General features: G+C 40.9%; 1 protein-coding gene across 5 annotated transcripts in view; it reads right to left on the bottom strand.

Annotated features, from left to right (window-relative positions):
• Positions 1-20,450, bottom strand: part of LOC110508741 (tenascin R (restrictin, janusin)) — a 164,621-nt gene that overhangs the window by 12,492 nt on the left and 131,679 nt on the right. For all 5 annotated transcript variants that reach the window (XM_090226108.1, XM_021589506.3, XM_021589507.3 and 2 more), the window contains 6 exons: positions 20,195-20,314; positions 19,403-19,546; positions 12,182-12,312; positions 9,678-9,810; positions 9,234-9,385; positions 8,978-9,074 (listed from right to left, as the gene is read on the bottom strand). In XM_090226108.1, the coding sequence (XP_090082234.1) occupies positions 8,978-9,074; positions 9,234-9,385; positions 9,678-9,810; positions 12,182-12,312; positions 19,403-19,546; positions 20,195-20,314 (777 nt within the window). The remainder of the gene's footprint in view (positions 1-8,977; positions 9,075-9,233; positions 9,386-9,677; positions 9,811-12,181; positions 12,313-19,402; positions 19,547-20,194; positions 20,315-20,450) is intronic.

The following is a 20,450-nucleotide window of genomic DNA, read 5'->3' on the forward strand; positions in this document are numbered from 1 at the left end:
CATGAGAAGCAAGATTCTCTGGTCCGATGAAACCAAGATTGAACTCTATGGCCTTATTGCCAATCGTCACGTCTGGAGGAAAGCTGGCACCATCCCTACGGTGAAGCATGGTGTTGGCAGCATCATGCTGTGGGGATGTTTTTCAGCTGCAGGGACTCGGAGACTAATCAGGATCGAGGGAAAGATGAACTGATTAAAGTAGAAAGAGATCCTTGATGAAAACCTGCTCCAGAACGCTCAGGACCTCAGACTGAGGCGAAGGTTCACCTTCCAAAAGGACAATGATCCTAAGCACACAGCTAAGACAACGAAGGAATGGCTTCGGGACAAGTCTGAATTTCCTTGAGTGACCCAGCAGAGCCTGGACTTGAACCCAATCCAACATCTTTGGAGAGACCTGAAAATAGCTGTGCAGAGAAGCTCCCCATCCAACCTGACAGCTTCAGAGGATATGCAGAGAAGGGAAAAACTCCCCAAATACAGGTGTGCTAAGCATGTAGTGTCATACCCAAGACGACTCGAAGCTGTAATCGCTGCAGAAGGTACTTCAACAAAGTACTGAGTAAAGGGTCTGAATAATTATGTAATTGTGATATTATATTATATAAACAGATTTTTGCTTCAGCATTATGGGGTATTGTGTGTAGATTGACGAGGGGGAAAAAACTATTTCAAACATTTTACAATAAGGCTGTAACCTAACAAAATGTGGAAAAAGGAAATTAGTCTTAATACTTTCCGAGTGATTATATATATATATATACTTGTCCTATATATATATATATATATATATATATATATATGTATATATATATATATATGTATATAGGACAAGTCAAAAGTTTGGGCACACCTACTCATTCAAGGGTTATTCTTTATATTTACTTTTTTCTACATTATAGAATAAAAGTAAAGACATCAACACTATTAAATAACACATGTGGAATCATGTAGTAATTATTCAAAGAAACCACTCTTTGCCATGAAGACAGCTTTGCACACTCTTGACATTCTCTCAACCAGCTTCACCTGGAATGCTTTTCCAACTGTCTTGAAGGAGTTCCCACATATGCTGAGCACTTTTTTGGGCTGCTTTTCCTTCACTCTGCGGTCCAATTCATCCCAAACCATCTCAATTGGGTTGAGGTCGCGTGATTGTGGAGGACAGATCATCTGATGCAGCACTCCATCACTCTTCTTCTTGGTCAAATAGCCCTTACACAGCCTGGATGTGTGTTGGGTCATTGTCCTGTTGAAAAACAAATGATAGTCACACTAAGTGGAAACCAGATGGGATGGCGTATCACTGCAGAATGCTGGTTAAGAATGCCTTGAATTCTTAATAGATTTCCCACAGTGTCACCAGCAAAGCACCCCTACACCAACACACCTCCTCCTCCATGCTTCAAGGTAGGAACCACACATGCAGAGATCATCCGTTCACCTACTCTGCTTCTCACAAATACATGGTGGTTGGAACCAAAAATCTAAAATTTGGACTCATCAGACCAAGGGACAGATTTCTGCCTGTCTAATGTCCATTGCTCGTGTTACTTAGCTCAGGCAAGTCTCCTCTTCTTATTGGTGTCCTTTAGTAGTGGTTTCTTTGCAGCGATTCGGCCATGAAGGCCTGTTTCACAGTCTCCTCTGAACAGTTGATGTTGAGATGTGTCTGTTGCTTGAACTCTGTGAAGCACATATTTGGGCTGCAATTTCTGAGGCAGGTAACTCTGATGAACTTATCCTCTGCAGCAGAGGTAACTCTGGGTCTTCCTTTCCTGTGGCGGTTTTTATGAGAGCCAGTTTCACCATAGCGCTTACGACTGCACTTGAAGAAACTTTTAAAGTTCTTTTCATTTTCCGGATTGACTGACCTTTATGTCTTGAAATAATGATGGCCTGTTATTTCTCGTTGCTTATTTGAGCTGTTCTTTCCATAATATGGACTTGGCCTTTTACCAAATAGGGCTATCTTCTGTATATTACCCCTACCTTGTACAACTGATTGGCTCAAACGCATTAAGAAGGAAAGAAATTCCACAAATTAACTTTGAACAAGGCACACCTGTTAATTGAAATGCATTCCAGGTGACTACCTCATGAAGCTGGTTGAGAGTATGCCAAGAGTGTGTAAAGCTGTCATCAAGGCAAAGAGTGGCTCATATAAAATATATTTTAATTTGTTTAACACTTTTTGGTTACTACATGATTCCATATGTGTTATTTCATAGTTTTGATGTCTACACTCTACATTATGATTGAGTGTAGTCTGGCCCAGGAGTGGGAAGGTGAACGGAAAGGCTCTAGCCCTTGCTATCTCTGCCTGGCCGGTTCCCCTCTTTCCACTGGGATTCTCTGCCTCTAACCCTATTACAGGGGCTGAGTCACTGGCTTACTGGGGCTCTTTCATACCATCCCTGGGAGGGGTGCGTCACTTGAGTGGGTTGAGTCACTGATGTGATCTTCCTGTCTGGGTTGGCGCCCCACCCTTGGGTTGTGCCGTGGCGGAGATCTTTGTGGGCTATACTCGGCCTTGTCTCATGATGGTAAGTTGACGGTTGAAGATATCCCTCTAGTGGTGTGGGGGCTGTGCTTTGGCAAAGTGTGTGGGGTTATATCCTTCCTGTTTGGCCCTGTCCGGGGGTGTCCTCGGATGGGGCCACAGTGTCTCCTGACCCCTCCTGTCTCAGCCTCCGGTATTTATGCTGCAGTAGTTTATGTGTCGGGGGGGCTAGAGTCCGTTTGTTATATCTGGAGTACTTCTCTTGTCCTATTCGGTGTCCTGTGTGAATTTAAGTGTTCTCTCTAATTCTCTCTTTCTCTCTTTCTTTCTCTCTCTCGGAGGACCTGAGCCCTAGGACCATGCCTCAGGACTACCTGACATGATGACTCCTTGCTGTCCCCAGTCCACCTGGCCGTGCTGCTGCTCCAGTTTCAACGGTTCTGCCTTATTATTATTGGACCATGCTGGTCATTTATGAACATTTGAACATCTTGGCCATGTTCTGTTATAATCTCCACCCGGCACAGCCAGAAGAGGACTGGCCACCCCACATAGCCTGGTTCCTCTCTAGGTTTCTTCCTAGGTTTTGGCCTTTCTAGGGAGTTTTTCCATAGCCACCGTGCTTCTACACCTGCATTGCTTGCTGTTAGGGGTTTTAGGCTGGGTTTCTGTACAGCACTTTGAGATATCAGCTGATGTACGAAGGGCTATATAAATAAATTTGATTTGATTTACACTATCGTTCTACAATGTAGAAAATAGTAAAAACAAAGAAAAAACATTGGAGTAGGTGTGTCCAAACTTTTGACTAGTACTGTATGTATATAAAATCATTGCTCATTTCAAATGATAACGGTCACTTACTCAAGTCTAAAATTAACTTCTACCTGCACCTTGACATGGTTAAAACTGATGCACACAGCAAATGACATGTAGAGATAACAGGAAGTGGTCAGATGGTGAAAAGTGTCCATATCTTCCAGTCAACAGTCTGTGGCGGATTTGGCCTTGCTGCTACTGCCAGCCCAGAGCCTAGCCAGGCTGTGATGATAAGGACCAGCGAGATTATACCTATCTTTCCCAAGATAACAAACCTTCCTGCTTGGCATGGATGTTTCCTGTTTAACCTCAAGCTGAAAATCATATGATGTTGTAGATGCCTCATGATAGCAGATGGCAGTTTTTTGAAGCTGTCAAGCTTCCGATGATAAGCATTGGGCTGAACCAGAGCAAAACTGGGCTTGGTCTTCGATATGTCAGCAAAAGATACAGTCGGCATTAGAAAGCAATGAAGGCACTTGGTGGTGACAGGGGAAAAGCAATTGCTGTAATAAGATGTGTTAAACATTGAGTGAACTCAGATTTGCCATCGCAGAATGCAGGATCATCTGCTATTCAGCGCTTAGATAGCTTAGTTTTTCATTACAAATTGCCAGCAGGATTAAAAATGCACTCAGAGGCTGTATTCTGTTCAAATTTGATCTCCTAAATTAACATCTCTTATCATTTTATTACCCATCTTACTTACTTCCACAGAAATGAGGGGTCAAATTAAAAAGTGCAATAATAATTGCATATTGCACAACTGCATCAATTTCTTTATATTACAATATATTTGGCCAGGGTCAGGTCAATGAGTCCGATTAATGGATAGCGCCCCCAACTGTAATAAAAATGAGCTTTAAAAAAAAAAAACGGCCTCTGATAATATCATCCGCTAATTCCCGTTTCTTCCATGTGAGCAAATCGTAATCTTAAGTGTCCCATTAGATAGAGCTCTTCCATATCAGGGTAGTTAAACCAAATGTTATTGTGTCTCCCTGTACTGCAGGATGTTGTAGATAAGGTCAGGTGCTGTGTGCTTACGTCATCTGAAGCTCCACTATGCTGTCCTCCGGGAGCACCACTATTCTCCTCTCATGGTCATATCTATCTATACCAGTGGCGGACAATGCCGTTTAAGATGAGGGAAGAGGATTTTTTGAGGGCCTGACTTCTATGACAGCATATTGGATGACTCTCATTCATATTCCATTCACCCAGTTCAAAGTAACAGTGATAGGTTTAGGCTACTACATGATGCTCAAATTGTTCGCTATACCCATGATGAGCTTGCTACTACCTAGCCTATGAATGAATGTTTACAATGTAGGTGCACACAGGTCGAGAGACAAATTTGCGGCGACACATGGACAGACAGTGACATTCATTAACGCCTTTCACACTCTTGCTTGCATCTAGCTGATATAGGGTGTAATCATTAGTCCAATAGTTGCACGCGAGAGTTTCTACTGGACAAATTCAGGTATGTTTATCCCAGTTTTGTTCTGTTTACTACCGTTTAAGAAACTTTTTTTTAACAGAATCGGCAGAATGAATGCACCCCTGATCAGCCATTTGGGGCGCAGCATGGGTCTGCCAGCAGGAGTGAACACAGAACTGAGTCAGGGGAATTAAACCAATGAAGTCATAAGGAATATTTACTGGATGAGAAGTGCTTTTACCAATCAGGAATGAGTCATGAATCATAGTCGTTTACCAGGATCGGTGTGTCACTAGTACACGTGGTACAGCCTGGGTAGGGGCTTAGTGGCATTTGCTGATATAGAAAGAGGCATGAATGAACGCTCCAACGTAAATGCAGGGTCATCAAGACTCTGTAATGTTCTAAAGGTTTAATTAATTAACAATCCTTTTATCAAACAGACAGATTTGGGTTCTGAAAGTGTACTGTCTTGTCATTCTATTTTTCTAATTAAAAGTACCAAAAGTATTTCTCAAGGTTGGGATCTCTATTATGAAGTATTCATGGGTACAATCTTTTATCTATTTCCAAAACAATAACATGAAAACTGGCCCATGAAGAAACAGCTTTTCTAATGAATATAATTATGGCTATTATAATGAGATTTGCAGAAATGTTTCACAGTGCATCAAAGGAGCGAGCCTTTTGTTTTGTTTCAGAATCAGAGAATTTATGAAAAACAATTACCATGCAGTGAGAAATGAGAGCGAATACATCCATTAATAAATCACAGAACTAGTGTTGTGAAGTAATAAAATAAAGGAGAGAGAGAGAGAGAGAGGGGGGGGGGGGGAGAGAAACAGAGAGAGAGAGGGGGAGAGAGAGAGACAGAGAGAGAGAGAGACAGAGACAGAGACAGAGAGAGAGGAAAGAGGAGAGAGGAGAGAGGAGAGAGGAGAGAGGAGAGAGGAGAGAGGATGGAGGAGAGAGGAGAGAGGAGAGAGGAGAGAGGAGAGAGAAAGAGAGATAGAGAGAGACTACAAACAAATGTGTAAATGAGGTCAACTGTTAACCCTGCTCTGGGAGAGATAAGCAGAAGCAGACTGCAACACAAACACAAGGGCCTCCTATTCCTATTTTAAAGAGTTTCTTCTGTACTTTTTGTACGTTTTAGCCTGTAGTTCTGAAAGTAGTACACCCGAGCCAAAAGTGGTCCCCTGAAAACTGCGTACTACGTGCACCACGTCAATGCTCTCTACCTCTCTCTCTGCTGTGTCCACTGAGCTGTTGGGCCCACCCTGCAACCTTATTGGATAATGCTGGGCAGACCTCTTGCTAGCTGTCACTCAAATGCCAAGTGCTAAAGCTCATTGGCTACAACTCAAATTGCTAGGGGGCTGGCCCATGTGGGGGGAATGTGGGAAAATTTGCGACGTATTCTTATCTGTAGACTCAATAGCCATGGCTTCTCAAATGACTGCCTCGCCTGTTTCACCAAGTACTTCTCAGATAGAGTTCAGTGTCAAATCGGAGGGCCTGTTGTCCGGACCTCTGGCAGTCTCTATGGGGGTGCCACACGGTTCAATTCTCGGGCCGATTCTTTTCACTGTATACAGTATATCAATGATGTCACTCTTGCTGCTGGTGATTCTCTGATCCACCCCTACGCAGACGACACCATTCTGTATACATCTGGAACTTCTTTGGACACTTTGCTAACAAACCTCCAAACGAGCTTCATTGCCATGCAACACTCCTTCCATGGCCTCCAACTGCTTTTAAACGCTAGTAAAATTAAGAGCATGCTCTACAACCGATTGCTGCCCGCACCCTCCCGCCCTACTAGCATCACTACTCTGGACGGTTCTGACCTAGAATATGTGAACAACTACAAATACATAGATGTCTGGTTAGACTCTAAACTCTCCATCCAGACTCACAATAAGCATCTCCAAACCAAAATTAAGTCTAGAATTGGCTTCCTATTTCGCAACAAAGCCTCCTTCACTCATGCCGCCAAACATACCCTCATAAAATTGACTATCCTACCAATCCTTGACTTCGGTGATGTCATTTACAAAATAGCCCCCAACACTCTACTCTAGCTAACTGGATGTAGTCTATCACAGTGCCATCCGTTTTATGTACCAAAGCCCCATATACTACCCACCACAGCGACCTGTATGCTCCCGTTGGCTGGCCCTCGCTTCATATTCGTCGCCAAACGCACTGGCTCCAGGTCATCTAAGTCTTTGTAAAGCCCCGCCTTATCTCAGTTCACGGGTCACCATAGCAACACCCACCCGTAGCACGCGCTCCAGCAGGTATATTGCACTGGTTATCCCCAAATTCAGCACTTACTTTGGTCGCCTTTCCTTCCAGTTCTCTGCTTCCAATGACTGGAACGAATTGCAAAAATCTCTGAAGCTGGAGTCTTAAATCTCCCTCTCTAACTTTAAGCATCAGCTGTCAGAGCAGCTTACCGATCACTGTACCTGTACACAGCCAATCTGTGAATAGCACACTCGACTACCTCATCCCCATATTATTACTTATCCTCTTGCTCTTTTGCACCCCAGTATCTCTACTTGCACATCATTATCTGCACATCTATCACTCCAGTATTAATGCTAAATTGTAATTATTTTCACCTCTGTGGCCTATTTATTGCCTACCTCCCTATTCTTCTACATTTGCACACACTGTACATAGATTTTGAAAATGTTCTTTTATTTTGTGTTTTTGACTGTACGTTTGTTTATGAGTAACTCTGTGTTGTTGTTTTTGTCACACTGCTTTGCATTATCTTGGCCAGGTCGCAGTTGTAAATGAGAACTTGTTATCAACTGGCCTACCTGGTTATATTAAGGTGAAATAAAATGTAAAAAATTAAATGGTAAGGCCCAACTTCAGGAAAACAGTCGCTTTCAAACTATGGATTTCGTGGCAAATTGAGGTGAGACAGTAATTATTTCCATAGCTTATGCATGAACTACACATTGACACATCCAGCCCAAAGTATGTTATGGATGATGCGAATTTTCGCAGCTTTTTGTTAAAAATCGCGCAACATTTCAAAGTCCTGCTACTCATGCCAGGAATATAGTATATGCATATGATAAGTATGTGTGGATAGAAAACACTCTGAAGTTTCTAAAACTGGTTAAATCGGGTCTGTGGCTATAACAGAACGTGTTTAGGAGTAAAAATCCCTGGTAAAACTGTTTACCAAAAACAAATACAAAAATATTCGTCCGCCATTCAATGAATTGTTTTTAGATGAGAGAAAATATATGCGAATCCCCTGTAAACGCCTACAGCTTCCACACGATGTCACCATTGCTATCAATATCTGAATCATTTATCCTTGGTTACAACACGAATAGACCCCTCCTTTCTTGAGGCGCACCACAGTATGTTGTGAAACTGAAAAAATGGACGATGATTTCCAGACTTGCTGCTATCGAATACAGATCGCCCCGTGATCAATTTGATACATCATTAACGTTTATTAATACCTAAAGTTGGTTTAGAAACGTCGTTTGAAGTGATTTGTAAAAGTTTATAGGCGACTTTTGTAATTTTAAAAAGTGACGTTGCGTATTGTAAATGGACTTTTTGCAGCATCAGACTGGCCTTCAGCAAATGACATTTTGGGTATACAATGACGGATTTGATCGGGAAAAAGACCCAATTGTGATGTTTATGGGACATATAGGAGTGCCAACAAAGAAGCTCGTCCAAGGTAATGAATGTTTTATATTTTATTTCTGCGTTTTGGGTAGCGCTGGCTACCGCAAAATCTGTTGTTTACGTGTCGTGCTGGTATTTTGGGGGGTGCATGCTATCAGATAATAGCTTCTCATGCTTTCGCCGAAAAGCATTTTACAAATCTGACTTGGTGGCTAGATTCACAACGAGTGTAGCTTTAATTCAGTACCTTGCATGTGTATTTTTATGAAAGTTTGAGATTTATCGAGTACTAAGTAAAGTACTATAGGTGGCGCTCTGAAATTTCCGCTGAGCGGTCCCTGTACAGGGACCACCTCCATAAGAAGTTAAAAAATACTTTTAGTCGCCAAAGTACTGGAGCATGTATTTTAGTAGTGTACAATTCAAACTACATTCTCTATCCCAGGAGTGGGGGTACTTCTCTAGAGAGCTAGATATAAAGTACCTCTGGAAAAGTGTTATGGGGTTGAGATGAGTCATCTAGAAAACAGTCTTACCGAGCCAGAATTCATCCTCTAGGTTTCCAAAGCCGACCCTGTAGTCACTCCACTTTCTGGAGAAGTCTGTCAGGCCGTTCTGACGACGTTGGAACACCTGAAACACAGATACAGATAAAGATAAGACCAGGTGACAAAACTTTATTCTACCAACATTTTGATAAAGTACAGTCCCAAATGGCACCCTTTGCACTGAAGTGTTGGGTGTTGTTGAGTTTTTGTCTGCAAGGTATATATCTTGCTATGAGACACTTACGATCCAGCCTCCTTCATCTGTGGTCATATCACAGTAGACCTGCACTCCCTGATTGGCGTCTCTGTTGATGTAGATGGTGTAGACGCCATTGAGGGACTCCCCGTTCAACAGATGCTGGGCACAGTTCTGGGGGGTGGCAAACAGACGGTTTCCTGGAGAGGAGGAGAACAGAGCACATGAGATCAGCTCAACACAATGGAGAATCACCAGGACTGGGCTGTATTCATAAAGTGCGTAATAGTAGGACTGCTTATATAGGACTGCTGATACAGGATCATAGTGAATACGATTATATAGACAGGGGAGATCTGATCCTAGATTAGCTATCCTACTCTGAGATGCTTATTGAATATGGGATTGGACTTTAGATAGAGATTGTGGATATGGGGAGAAATGGTAAATGTGTGTGTATATCTGTGTGCTTGCATGCGTGTATGTGTTTACCTGTTGTGAAGGCCGTAGAGACGATTCCGCTGGTCTCTAATCCCCTGGCAGCCTGCAACCTCACAGTGTATTCTGTGGTATCTGCCAGCCCCTCCAGACGGATCCAAGTGTCCTCGGCATCCAGGATCAGCTCCTGTAGTACCACACACACACACACCAGGGAACCGGAACTATGAGTGGATACGGTACAGCAAACTGTTTTATCTAGATACAATCCTAACAATTGTACAGCAGACAGTAGCCCAAAGGGGGGACACTGTCTGACTCCTACTGTACCAACAAACAACAAAAGCACCCAGGCACATCTACAGAAATGAAAAATTGTAGGTGAGGCTCATTTACATGTTGAATTCATTATTCAGTGTTGTTGGTCCTTATACAACTCTGTCCTGTGTTTTTCTTAGAGTTAAAAAGGACAACTTAAATCACAGATTGAGGAGAGGAAAGGACCTTATCAGACACTGGTGCTATAAGGAGCTGCCAAGAAGAAGAAGAATTTATATTTCTGTCTAAATCTCAAGATGGCTCAATTCCCTTTCGTTGCTTTTGACAAACCAACTTTTATCAAGCGGATCTTCTGATGGCATCATGTTTCTCTCAGAGATCTTTTTCTGGCAGATGAAAAAGAGATCTCTTTGATAAGCTCTCTAGGAGCCTGCCGTGACAGCAGAGTGAACTGAATTTAATGGGGCTTTGAGCCACATGAAATATCTATGAAGAACTGGATGAAATATTCAGCCATTTTGTAAAAAGTCACACATTTTAAGGCAATTTGTTGGATGAATTATGCAGTTAAAGCCGCTCTTTAATTGATGTTTCTCTCACAATGGACCTTACACTGTTTCGCTGTAGTTTTTTTGTAAAGATTATTATTTTTTGTTAGAAAGACTTGTTACTAATATAAAATATTGGCATGTTTGGAATTGTTGATCATGTACAAGGAATCATTTACAATAGAGGTTGCCTAATTACTGTATAGAATCTAGTATTGCTCTGATCTGGAAGGTCAACATATGATTCATAACCAAACTAAAACAGATTGCTGTGGTGAATATGAACATTATATTAACAGAGAGAGGAGGTTGGGAATAATTTATGCGGACAGAAATGAACTCAAACAGAGTAAAACAACATAGTCTGTGACTTAAACCAACTCCTCTGTGCATGACTGACACCCACTGGACAAACACAAGCACCAAAAAAGGTCAATATAGTAAAACACATGCATCTTAACAGATGTGTGTGTGTGTGTGTGTGTGTGTTTGTGTGTGTGTGTGTGTGTGTGTGTGTGTGTGTGTGTGTGTGTGTGTGTGTGTGTGTGTGTGTGTGTGTGTGTTGAAAGATATAGAAAAGACGAAGACAGTGAGTACAGTACAGTCTTGAGCTCTTTCTGTGACTTCGGACCAAATGGCACTCTATTCCCTTTATAGTGCTCTACATTTGACCAGAGCCCTATGGGAATAGGTTGCCATTTGGGATGTATCCTTGGGCTCTGTCTGTATGATGTAATTAGTTGAGAGAGATATCTGCTGCAGAATATCAGGGGAATTGTTCCTGGTGAGTCATTAATAGAGGTATTGCATCAGAATAGACCGGTTAATCTACTTTATTATTATTACCCAGCTACATCAAAGAATTTTATTAAAATGAAAAATGTTCCAGGAGGCAAATTAAAAGATCTAAATGGCTCTATTGCCTGGGCATCCACTGTGGAGTAGAGCTGCATGGGCCTGTATTAAGAGGCAATTTGTCTGGGAGATACAGGATGTCCACTGTTTTGGTAGCTTCAAAACGCTACCGGTAACACTCACATTACGGCTCATATATTATCAATCATATCTCCTGTGAGCACGTTTGGTTTGATGATACAGCATGGAGGCTACAGTGTGTGATTTAGATTGGAAATTCATAGACAAAAATAAGGCAGTATTTTGGTAGCCTGTATGTTTGGGCTATGATGCTAACTCCTTGTCACTAATTCATTCTCATGCCAATGTTTGACTTGACAATGACAGCAATGGAGAAGACAAGAGCACAGACAGATCCGGGACCAGGCTAGTATTTTGGCAGCTTGAGAACACTACACATAACACTTCTGGCTCATATCAATAGGGCTGGCACAATTACAGTATAACCTTGTAAAAGAAAAAAAAAACATTACAAAAATGACTGACAGATGTGGATGAAAACCCCCATGAAAATAAAATAAGTCAAAAATGTTTTGGGTGGAATGAACAGGGACAGACGGGAATTTGTATGGTTATTGATCCTAGCTGAAATGTAAAATGGTCAACTGTTTAAAAAAGTATATATGGTGACGGTGGTCATTTGGCCAGCCAATTACCGTCATCCAAAATTCCATGACTGTCACAGCCCTACATCTCAATTCCTCATGTGAGCTTCTTTGGCCTGATTATACAGTAACAGTTCAGTGTGTGTCTGTGTGAGAGTGATTGGAAACTCTTGTTGATGAAGTTAGATAAGACCTACTGTATTCTACTTACCTTTCTGTTGCCGTCCACTGACTTGTATGTGAGCATGTAGTTGTCGATGTCTGCGATGGGCGGTTGCCAGGAGATGAGGGCACTGCGGTGGTTCACCTCGCTAGCCGTCAGGTTCAGAGGAGCGTCCATGGCTATAGGGGACCAATCAAATAGCAGATTATCACATAACAGTTCCATTGAGTCAAATCATTATGTCTGGTGGTCAATTTTTTAAAATCCATATACTGTACTTAAATTGGAAATATTGCCCAATTATGGTCTCTCCTAATCTGATGACCCCCCTCTAGCGGACCTTAGTTGAAGTCACCCTTCTGAACATGCATTCTCATGTCCTTTACCCAGCATCCATAAATGCAAAATGTTTTATCTGCTCAAAATTCACGCTAAGAAAAGAATTAGCCATTCCAAACAGAATATTTTTTACCCAAGACCCTATCCTCCTCTCACATCTAGATAGCTGATACATGCACTCCTTTTCCTATCTCTCTCATTTTCATATCTCCCTCCTCCTGTTGTCCTCAGGTGTTTTTAGGGGGGGGGGGGGGGGGATCTATGACAGTTCAGTAATCAACAGCGTGTTCTACCACTGATAGCCTCAGGACTGAAGGATTTTCTACATGAGATGCAATGACATCTCAACACTGCAGTAGTGCCGACGAGAGAAAATTACAATGTGGATGTCCACACTGACCTGACTGCCTCTTCCAGGAGAGACTGTCACTCTCCTCCTGTCTCCTCAACATGACTGCAATGCCTGAAAGAGTGTTTATCTTTCCTTTCCCTTTCATCCCCCTTTCATTGTGATGGACACTGATTCAACATTTTCATGTCGTCCGAGGGCACATCTCAGAAGCTTTTTCAGTCATCACAATGCCTGCACTTCTCTCTTGTTTCTTTTCTTTCTCGCTCACTCTCTCACTCTCTGATCTCGGTCAATTCTTTCTCGACTCTCTCTCTCTCTCTCATTCCCTCTCTTTAATTACAGTATGCCTGCACTCTGAGGCGTGTTAACACTCTTTACAATAGGACGTTCTGTAACATTCTAATGTTCTATAGTTTTGCCACATGCAAATGTAGAGGTGTCTCAATAGACAAACAGATGGCAAGGGCAGTAATGAATTATTATTACTATTACTCCTGTATGCATTGTACCGAGACAAAATAAATGTGTTTCCTTCAAGAAACAATTATAAAGTTCATCCCAATGCACTGGTTCAGGTGGAGCTGAAGCTTTAGTTATTTGGAAGAAACATAAAAACTTATGTGAATAACATATCTCTCACTGGTCAAGTCTTTTAGAAAGTGAGTCAACCAATAACTTCATGCTCATAAGAGGTCATCAACACTGGAACTATTTATCAGAGCATAACAGCCAGTGAAACAAAGCGTAAGCAAAAACATTTAATGAGACGCAAATTAAGAGCAAAAAAGCCCAATAAAGTCTGGTGAATTTGGTCATCCCATCCAGTGATTATGTGTCAACATCAGACAACAAGGCTGGCACTGGAGTAGCAAAGCCAATGGCCTGTGACACTTTAGACAAATTCATTTAGCCCAAAACAGTGTCAATAAATTAAGTTTAGCAAAGGCCACTGTTTGATTAAACATTGGGGAATTGCCCCTCATTCTAGGGAGACTTTTACTGCAAGACACAAGACAAAAATAAAGCCAGAAAAAAGTACTGGTTGTTGTTTTTTCTGGGAATAAGTTTTTGTACTCTACAGAGGCAGAGCAACAGCCCACGTGTTCTGAAAATGTTCATGCAGCTCCAGCACTGTGCAGACTGGATAAAACTCTGCCGCTCTGCTCCCTTGGGGATATTAATGGCCTGCTGCTGACAGAGAATTTTTGTCTCAAAAATAAGTTTAGAGCCCCAACTAAACTAAACTAGACCATTTTCTCCCCTCCTCTTCTCCCTCCCCTGCCGTAGAGTAGGTATGATCTCATTGGCTTGTGGAGGTCGTTAGCTAGGAGTAAGGTGGCATATTAGGACAGCCTCAGTCTCAGCAACTCGTGCGGAGATTTAAAAAAATCTTGCTGAGACTGAGGCTGTCCTAATATGGACACTGTATAGCAGGAGTAGAAACATGGACAGCCACTGCAAGGGCCTCAGTAAGAGGGGCAATGATTCCTGTTGCTAATTAGACACACTTTATCTGGGAGGTGTAAAAGGGCACCCGTTAATTGAATAGGAGCAAGTTTCAAGTAGCTCCAGGTAGCCTGCCTTTCTGAGCCTTTCTCTCTGCTTCTTGAACATGTGATTCAGAAATTCCACATTAAGATGTGTTATAGTCTGGATTTAAAATGTATTATATTTAGATGTTGTGTCTCTGGCCTACACACAATACCCCACGTTGAAGTGGAATTATGTTATTACAAATTAATTTGAAATGAAAAGCTGAAATTTCTTGAGTCAATAAGTATTCTACACCTTTGTTATGGCAAGCCTAAACAACTTCAGGAGTAAAAATGTCACATCCCATGTTCAAGAATTGGCTTTCTCTCACTCACTCTAGGTTAAATAAAAACGAAATCTCCAAAATATTGTTACTTTTTAAACAAAGAGATTATTATAATTAATGAATTTAGAATTATATAAAAGTCCTTTAGATATTCTCAGATATTCTCACAGATCCTAACAGAAAATGCCCCTTAGATATTAATTTAGAATCCTCCAAACCTCTAAATGGCAGAGAGACACGTCATTGAAAAAAAATATTTTTAGATATACTGTAGGCCTACCATAGGTGAAATGAGTCTCACTAGTGTTGAGTAATGTGCTGTTAAAGGTGGTGTAGGTCTAATTTCTTTAAAGAGCATATTGAAGTTAGAAGCAATAGGATTTGAAGCAATAGCCTGCAACTATTTTAGCACCATTTTGCGCTGCTCTGAGACAAGCATGGGGACTGGTCTTGATAAATCAATAATATTTTTATTTTCACTTTATCTCCGTTTGGGTATTGGTTAGACTAGAATTAGAAAATTAGGGTGCAGAAATGTTATGCTCTTGGTGTAACCTTTATTTAACTAGGCAAGTCAGTTAAGAACACATTTTTATTTACAAAGACAGCCTACTTCTTCCTCCCCATCGGGGAATTGAACCCCGGTCTTCCACGTGCCCTGCCTGCAAGACACAGGGATTATTTTGCTAAATAGCCCAGTAATGTACTTCCGACTGTCACGTTATACGGTGCCATATTTTCCGTTCCATCCTAATGGAAACCCAGAGGGATTTTTGTTTTTCTTGTAATAGAAACACCTTAATATTAATCAAATTAATTAAGCAAGTACAAGTTAAAAGTTTGGACACAAATTCTCATTCCAGGATTTTGCTTTATTTGTATTATTTTCTACATTGTATAATAATAGTGAAGCCATCACAACTATGAAAAAACACATATGGAATCAGTTAAGAACAAATTCTTATTTACAAGGACAGCGTACTTTTCCTCCCCATCGAGGAATTGAACCCCAGTCTCCTGCATGCTCAAATTCTCTAATACAGACATTGCTCTCCCTTATGTAAGGAATTATGATAAAAATACTATTTTCAACATGCAGATGTTGAATTAGTTATGGATCCATGACGAATTACTATGGGAATAAATATCACTGATTTGCAGAAATATTGGAACAAAGTTTTCCGATGAAGGCAAACAACTTAGAATCCTCCAATCCTGCTGTAGCCTACTCCTGACCGTCACGCTGTACAGCGCCATAATAACCCTGAGGGTTTCGTTTTTTGTTTTTATTGGAAAAAAAACACCATAATATTGATCAAATTAATTAAGCCAAATTTCTTAAAATCAATGCCATATACTATGTTATTACAAAAAAGGGTTTAAATTATCTGGTAATGCCAAAATGGAAGACTATCAAATGCTTCTCAAAGATGCCCTCTGGTGGTCATACTAGCACTAACATGCAATAACAGAAAAAAATGGCTGACAATTAAATGACGTGCCACGGAATGCTCCAGCAGCCTACAAGGTGTGCTACAGTATGACACAACTTTTAATGGAGGAACAACTGTAATAAGTTGCATGGATGGACTCTGTTTGGAATAATAGTGTTTAACGTGAATTTTTAATAACTACCTTATCTCTACACCCCACACATACATTTATCTGTAAGGACCCTGAGTCGAGCAGTGAATTTCAAACACAGATTCAACCACAAAGACCAGGGAGGTTTTCCAATGCCTCGCAAAGGGCATCTATTGGTAGATGGGTAAAATAAAAGCAGACATTGAATATCCCTTTCAGCATGGTGAAGTAATTCATTACATTTTGCATGGTGTATCAATACAGGCAGTCTTAACAAAGATACAGGTGTCCTTCCGAACTCAGTTGCCGGAGTGGAAGGAAACCACTCAGGGATTTCACCATGAAGCTAATGGTTATTTTAAAACAGTTACAGAGTTTAATGGCTTTGAGAGGAGAAAACTGAGGATGGATCAACAACATTCTAGTTACTCCACAAAACTAACTTACATGACAGGGTGAAAAGAAGTTTGCCTGTACATGATAATAATATTCCAAAACATGCATCCTGTTTGCAATAAGGCACTAAAGGAAAATTGCAAAAAATGTGGCAAAGAAATTAACTTCATGTCCTGAATGCAAAGAGTTATGTTTGGGGCAAATCCAACTCAACATACCACTGAGTACTACTCTTCATATTTTCAAGCATGGCTGTGGCTGTATCATGTCATGGCTATGCTTGTCATTGGTAAGGAATAGGGATTTACTTATTTTTTATATACAAATAAATAGAGCTAAGCACAGGCAAAATCCTAGATGAAAATGTGGTTCAGTTGTAACGATTGTCCTCTTCTTCTGACGAGGAGTAAGAGATGTCGGACCAATGTGCAGCGTGGTAAGTGTCCATTTTAATATATAAAACTGAACAATACAAAATAACAATGTGAATGAACAAACGAAGATCGAAACAGTCCGGTAAAGTACAGACACAGGAAACCAGGCTACCTAAGTATGGTTCTCAATCAGGGACAACGACTGACAGCTGCCTCTGATTGAGAACCATACTAGGCCAAACACAGAAATCCCAAATCATAGAAAAAGGAACATAGACAACCCACCCAACTCACGCCCTGACCATACTAAAACAAAGACATAACAAAATAACCAAGGTCAGAACGTGACATCAGTCTGCTTTCCAACAGACACTGGGAGACAAATTCACCTTTCAGCAGGACAATGACTTAAAACACAAGACCAAATATACACTGGAGTTGCTTACAAAGACAACATTGAATGTTCCTGAGTGGCGTAGTTACAGATTTAAATAAAATCGCCTTGAAAATCTATGGTAAGACTTGAAAATGGCTGTATAGCAATGATCAACAACTATCTTGACAGAGCTTGATCGACTTTAACAAGAATAATTTTTTAATATTGTACAATCCAGGTGTGGAAAGCTCTTAGATACTTGTATTGTATGGAATACTTGCAGTTGAAGTCAGAAGTTTACATAAACTTAGGTTGGAGTCATTAAAACTTGTTTTTCAACCATTCCACAAAGGTCTTGGTAACACACTATATTTTTATTTTTATGACACAAAGTTTACATACACTAAGTTGACTGTGCCCTTAAACAGCTTGCAAAATTCCAGAAAATTATGTCATGGCTTTAGAAGCTTCTGATAGGCTAATTGACAACATTTGAGTCAATTGGAGGTGTACCTGTGGATGTATTTCGAGGCTTCAAACTCAGTGCCTCTTTGCTTGACATCATTGGGAAATCAAAAGAAATCAGCCGAAACCTCAGAAAATAAATTGTAGACCTCCACAAGTCTGGTTCATCCTTGGGAGCAATTTCCAAATGCCTGAAGGTACCACTTTAATCTGTACACACGTACACAACAATAGTATGCAAGTATAAACACCATGGGACCACGCAGCCGTCATACCGCTCAGGAAGGAAAAGCGTTCTGTCTCCTAGAGATGAACGTACTTTGGTGCGAAAAGTGCAAATCAATCCCAGAACAGCAGCAAAGGACCTTGTGACGATGCTAGAGGAAACAGGTACAAAAGTATCTACTGTATATCCACAGTAAAACGAGTCCTATATTGACAGAACCTGAAATGCCGCTCAGCAAGTAAGAAGCCACTGCTACAAAATCACCATAGAAAATCCAGACTACAGTTTTCAACTGCACATGGGGACAAAGATCGTACTTTTTGGAGAAATGTCCTCTAGTCTGATGAAAGAAAAATTGAACTGTTTTGCCATAATGACCATTGTTATGTTTGGAGTAAAAAGGGGGAGGCTTGCAAGCCGAAGAACACCATTGCAACCGTGAATCATGGGGGTGGCAGCATCATGTTGTGGTGGTGCTTTGTTGCAGGAGGTACTGGTGCACTTCACAAAATAGATGGCATCATGAGGAAGGAAAATAATGTGGATATATAGAGGCTTGGTCGTAAATGGGTCTTCCAAATGGACAATGACCCCAAGCATACTTCCAAAGTTGTGGCAAAATGGCAACAAATTCAAGGTATTGGAGTGGCCATCACAGAGCCCTGACCTTAATCCCATAGAATATTTGTGGGCAGAATTGAAAAAGCATGTGCGAGCAAGGAGGCCTACAAACATGACTCAGTTCCACCAGCTTTGTCAGGAGGAATGGGCCAAAATTCACCTAATTTATTGTGGAAAGCTTGTGGAAGGCTACCCGAAACGTTTGAAGTTAAACAATTTAAAGGCAATGCTACCAAATACTAATTGAGTGTATGTAAACTTCTGACCCGCTGGGAAGGTGATGAAAGAAATAACATCTGAAATAAATCATTCTCTTTTCTTTTATTCTGACATTTCACATTCTTTAAAATAAAGTGGTGATCCTAACTGACCTAAGACAGGACATTTTTACTTGGATAAAATGTCTGGAATTGTGAAAAACTGAGTTTAAATATAATATATAGTGTATGTAAACTTCCGATTTCAACTGTATGTAAATGGAATATTTGTTTTGAATTTGAAATACATTTGCAGAAATGTTTTCACTTCTTCATTATGGGGTATTATGAGTGTTATGAGTTGTATTCAGGCTGTAACACAATAAAATGTGGAATAAGTCAAGGGGTATGAATATTTTCTGAAGGCACTGTATATGTACTGTAGCTGCTCTCAGTCTGTGTGGGTTGCTTCTGAACAGCTGGGAGGTAAGTAACTAAGCAAGTAAAGTAACTAACATACGTGTTTCAAAGTTGGCGATGACGGTTCCACTGGTCAAGGGTCCCTTGGTGGCATAGAGGGCTACAGAGTAAGTGGTGCTGGGCTTGAGTTTACTAAGCTGGTGCTCCTGTTTCACACCTTCCACCAGGAAGGTATTAGCTGTCACTACAAGAGTAGGAGGAACACAAATACATATTAGATTAGGAGAATACATGAGATAGTAAACAAACCTGATTTTTATGATTACATTAAACAATTTGGAGTCTTAATTATTAATGTATAGTGGTTGCCTTGGATATGCATGTACACGGTCACGGTTGGTAGATTGCGGTTCCTATGGGTGTTACATGGGTCAGGTTTAAATACATTCAGCTCAAATTCATGATTCCTTATTTGTTTGCATGACTAAACTTTGTACAATAAATCTAAATAAATTGCCTGTTTAATAAATGGTTTGCTGTAGCCTCAGAAATACCAGGATCCATGTCGATGGTGAAAAATAATAGGTTAACAAAAATGTTCAGCCAATATTTTCATTGCCTGGCTGAGTAAATTAGAAAGGACACCTAATGAACACACCAAAGAGTCAATAGAACACATTGGCAAGAGGTTGCTGAAGAACCATAATTTGTGGCCATATTGATGAAAGCTGCATCGACTAGCAAGCGGATGTCTGAGCTGATTTCCATGTAGCTGTGCGACACTTTCCTCTGAGAGCCGACTTGGCAGGAGTCCAGTCCAGCTGGTCTCACACTACAGCTCCACCCCTGTAGCGGAGAAACGGGTCTGTGAGAAGACAATAAATCCACCTACCCTGGTAGCAGGTGAGGGTGAACACGTAGTTGTCAACGCTGGACAGAGGAGGGTTCCACCGGAGTAAAGCTCCTTGTGGGGTAATGTTGAGGGCTGTTAGTTCCATTGGCATGTCCATCGCTATATCAAAGAAAGAGATGAAAGCAATGTGTGGCTCAGAGAGGGTACCAAGATGGCCCCATCACTTTCCAAAATGTAATCAACTGTATGTTCCAATTTGCAGACCACCATGTGGACTATATACTCTGCAGATTGA

The sequence above is a fragment of the Oncorhynchus mykiss genome, chromosome 28 (assembly GCF_057628025.1).
Source record: "Oncorhynchus mykiss isolate SJ-2025 chromosome 28, ASM5762802v1, whole genome shotgun sequence".
Lineage (NCBI taxonomy): Eukaryota > Metazoa > Chordata > Actinopteri > Salmoniformes > Salmonidae > Oncorhynchus > Oncorhynchus mykiss.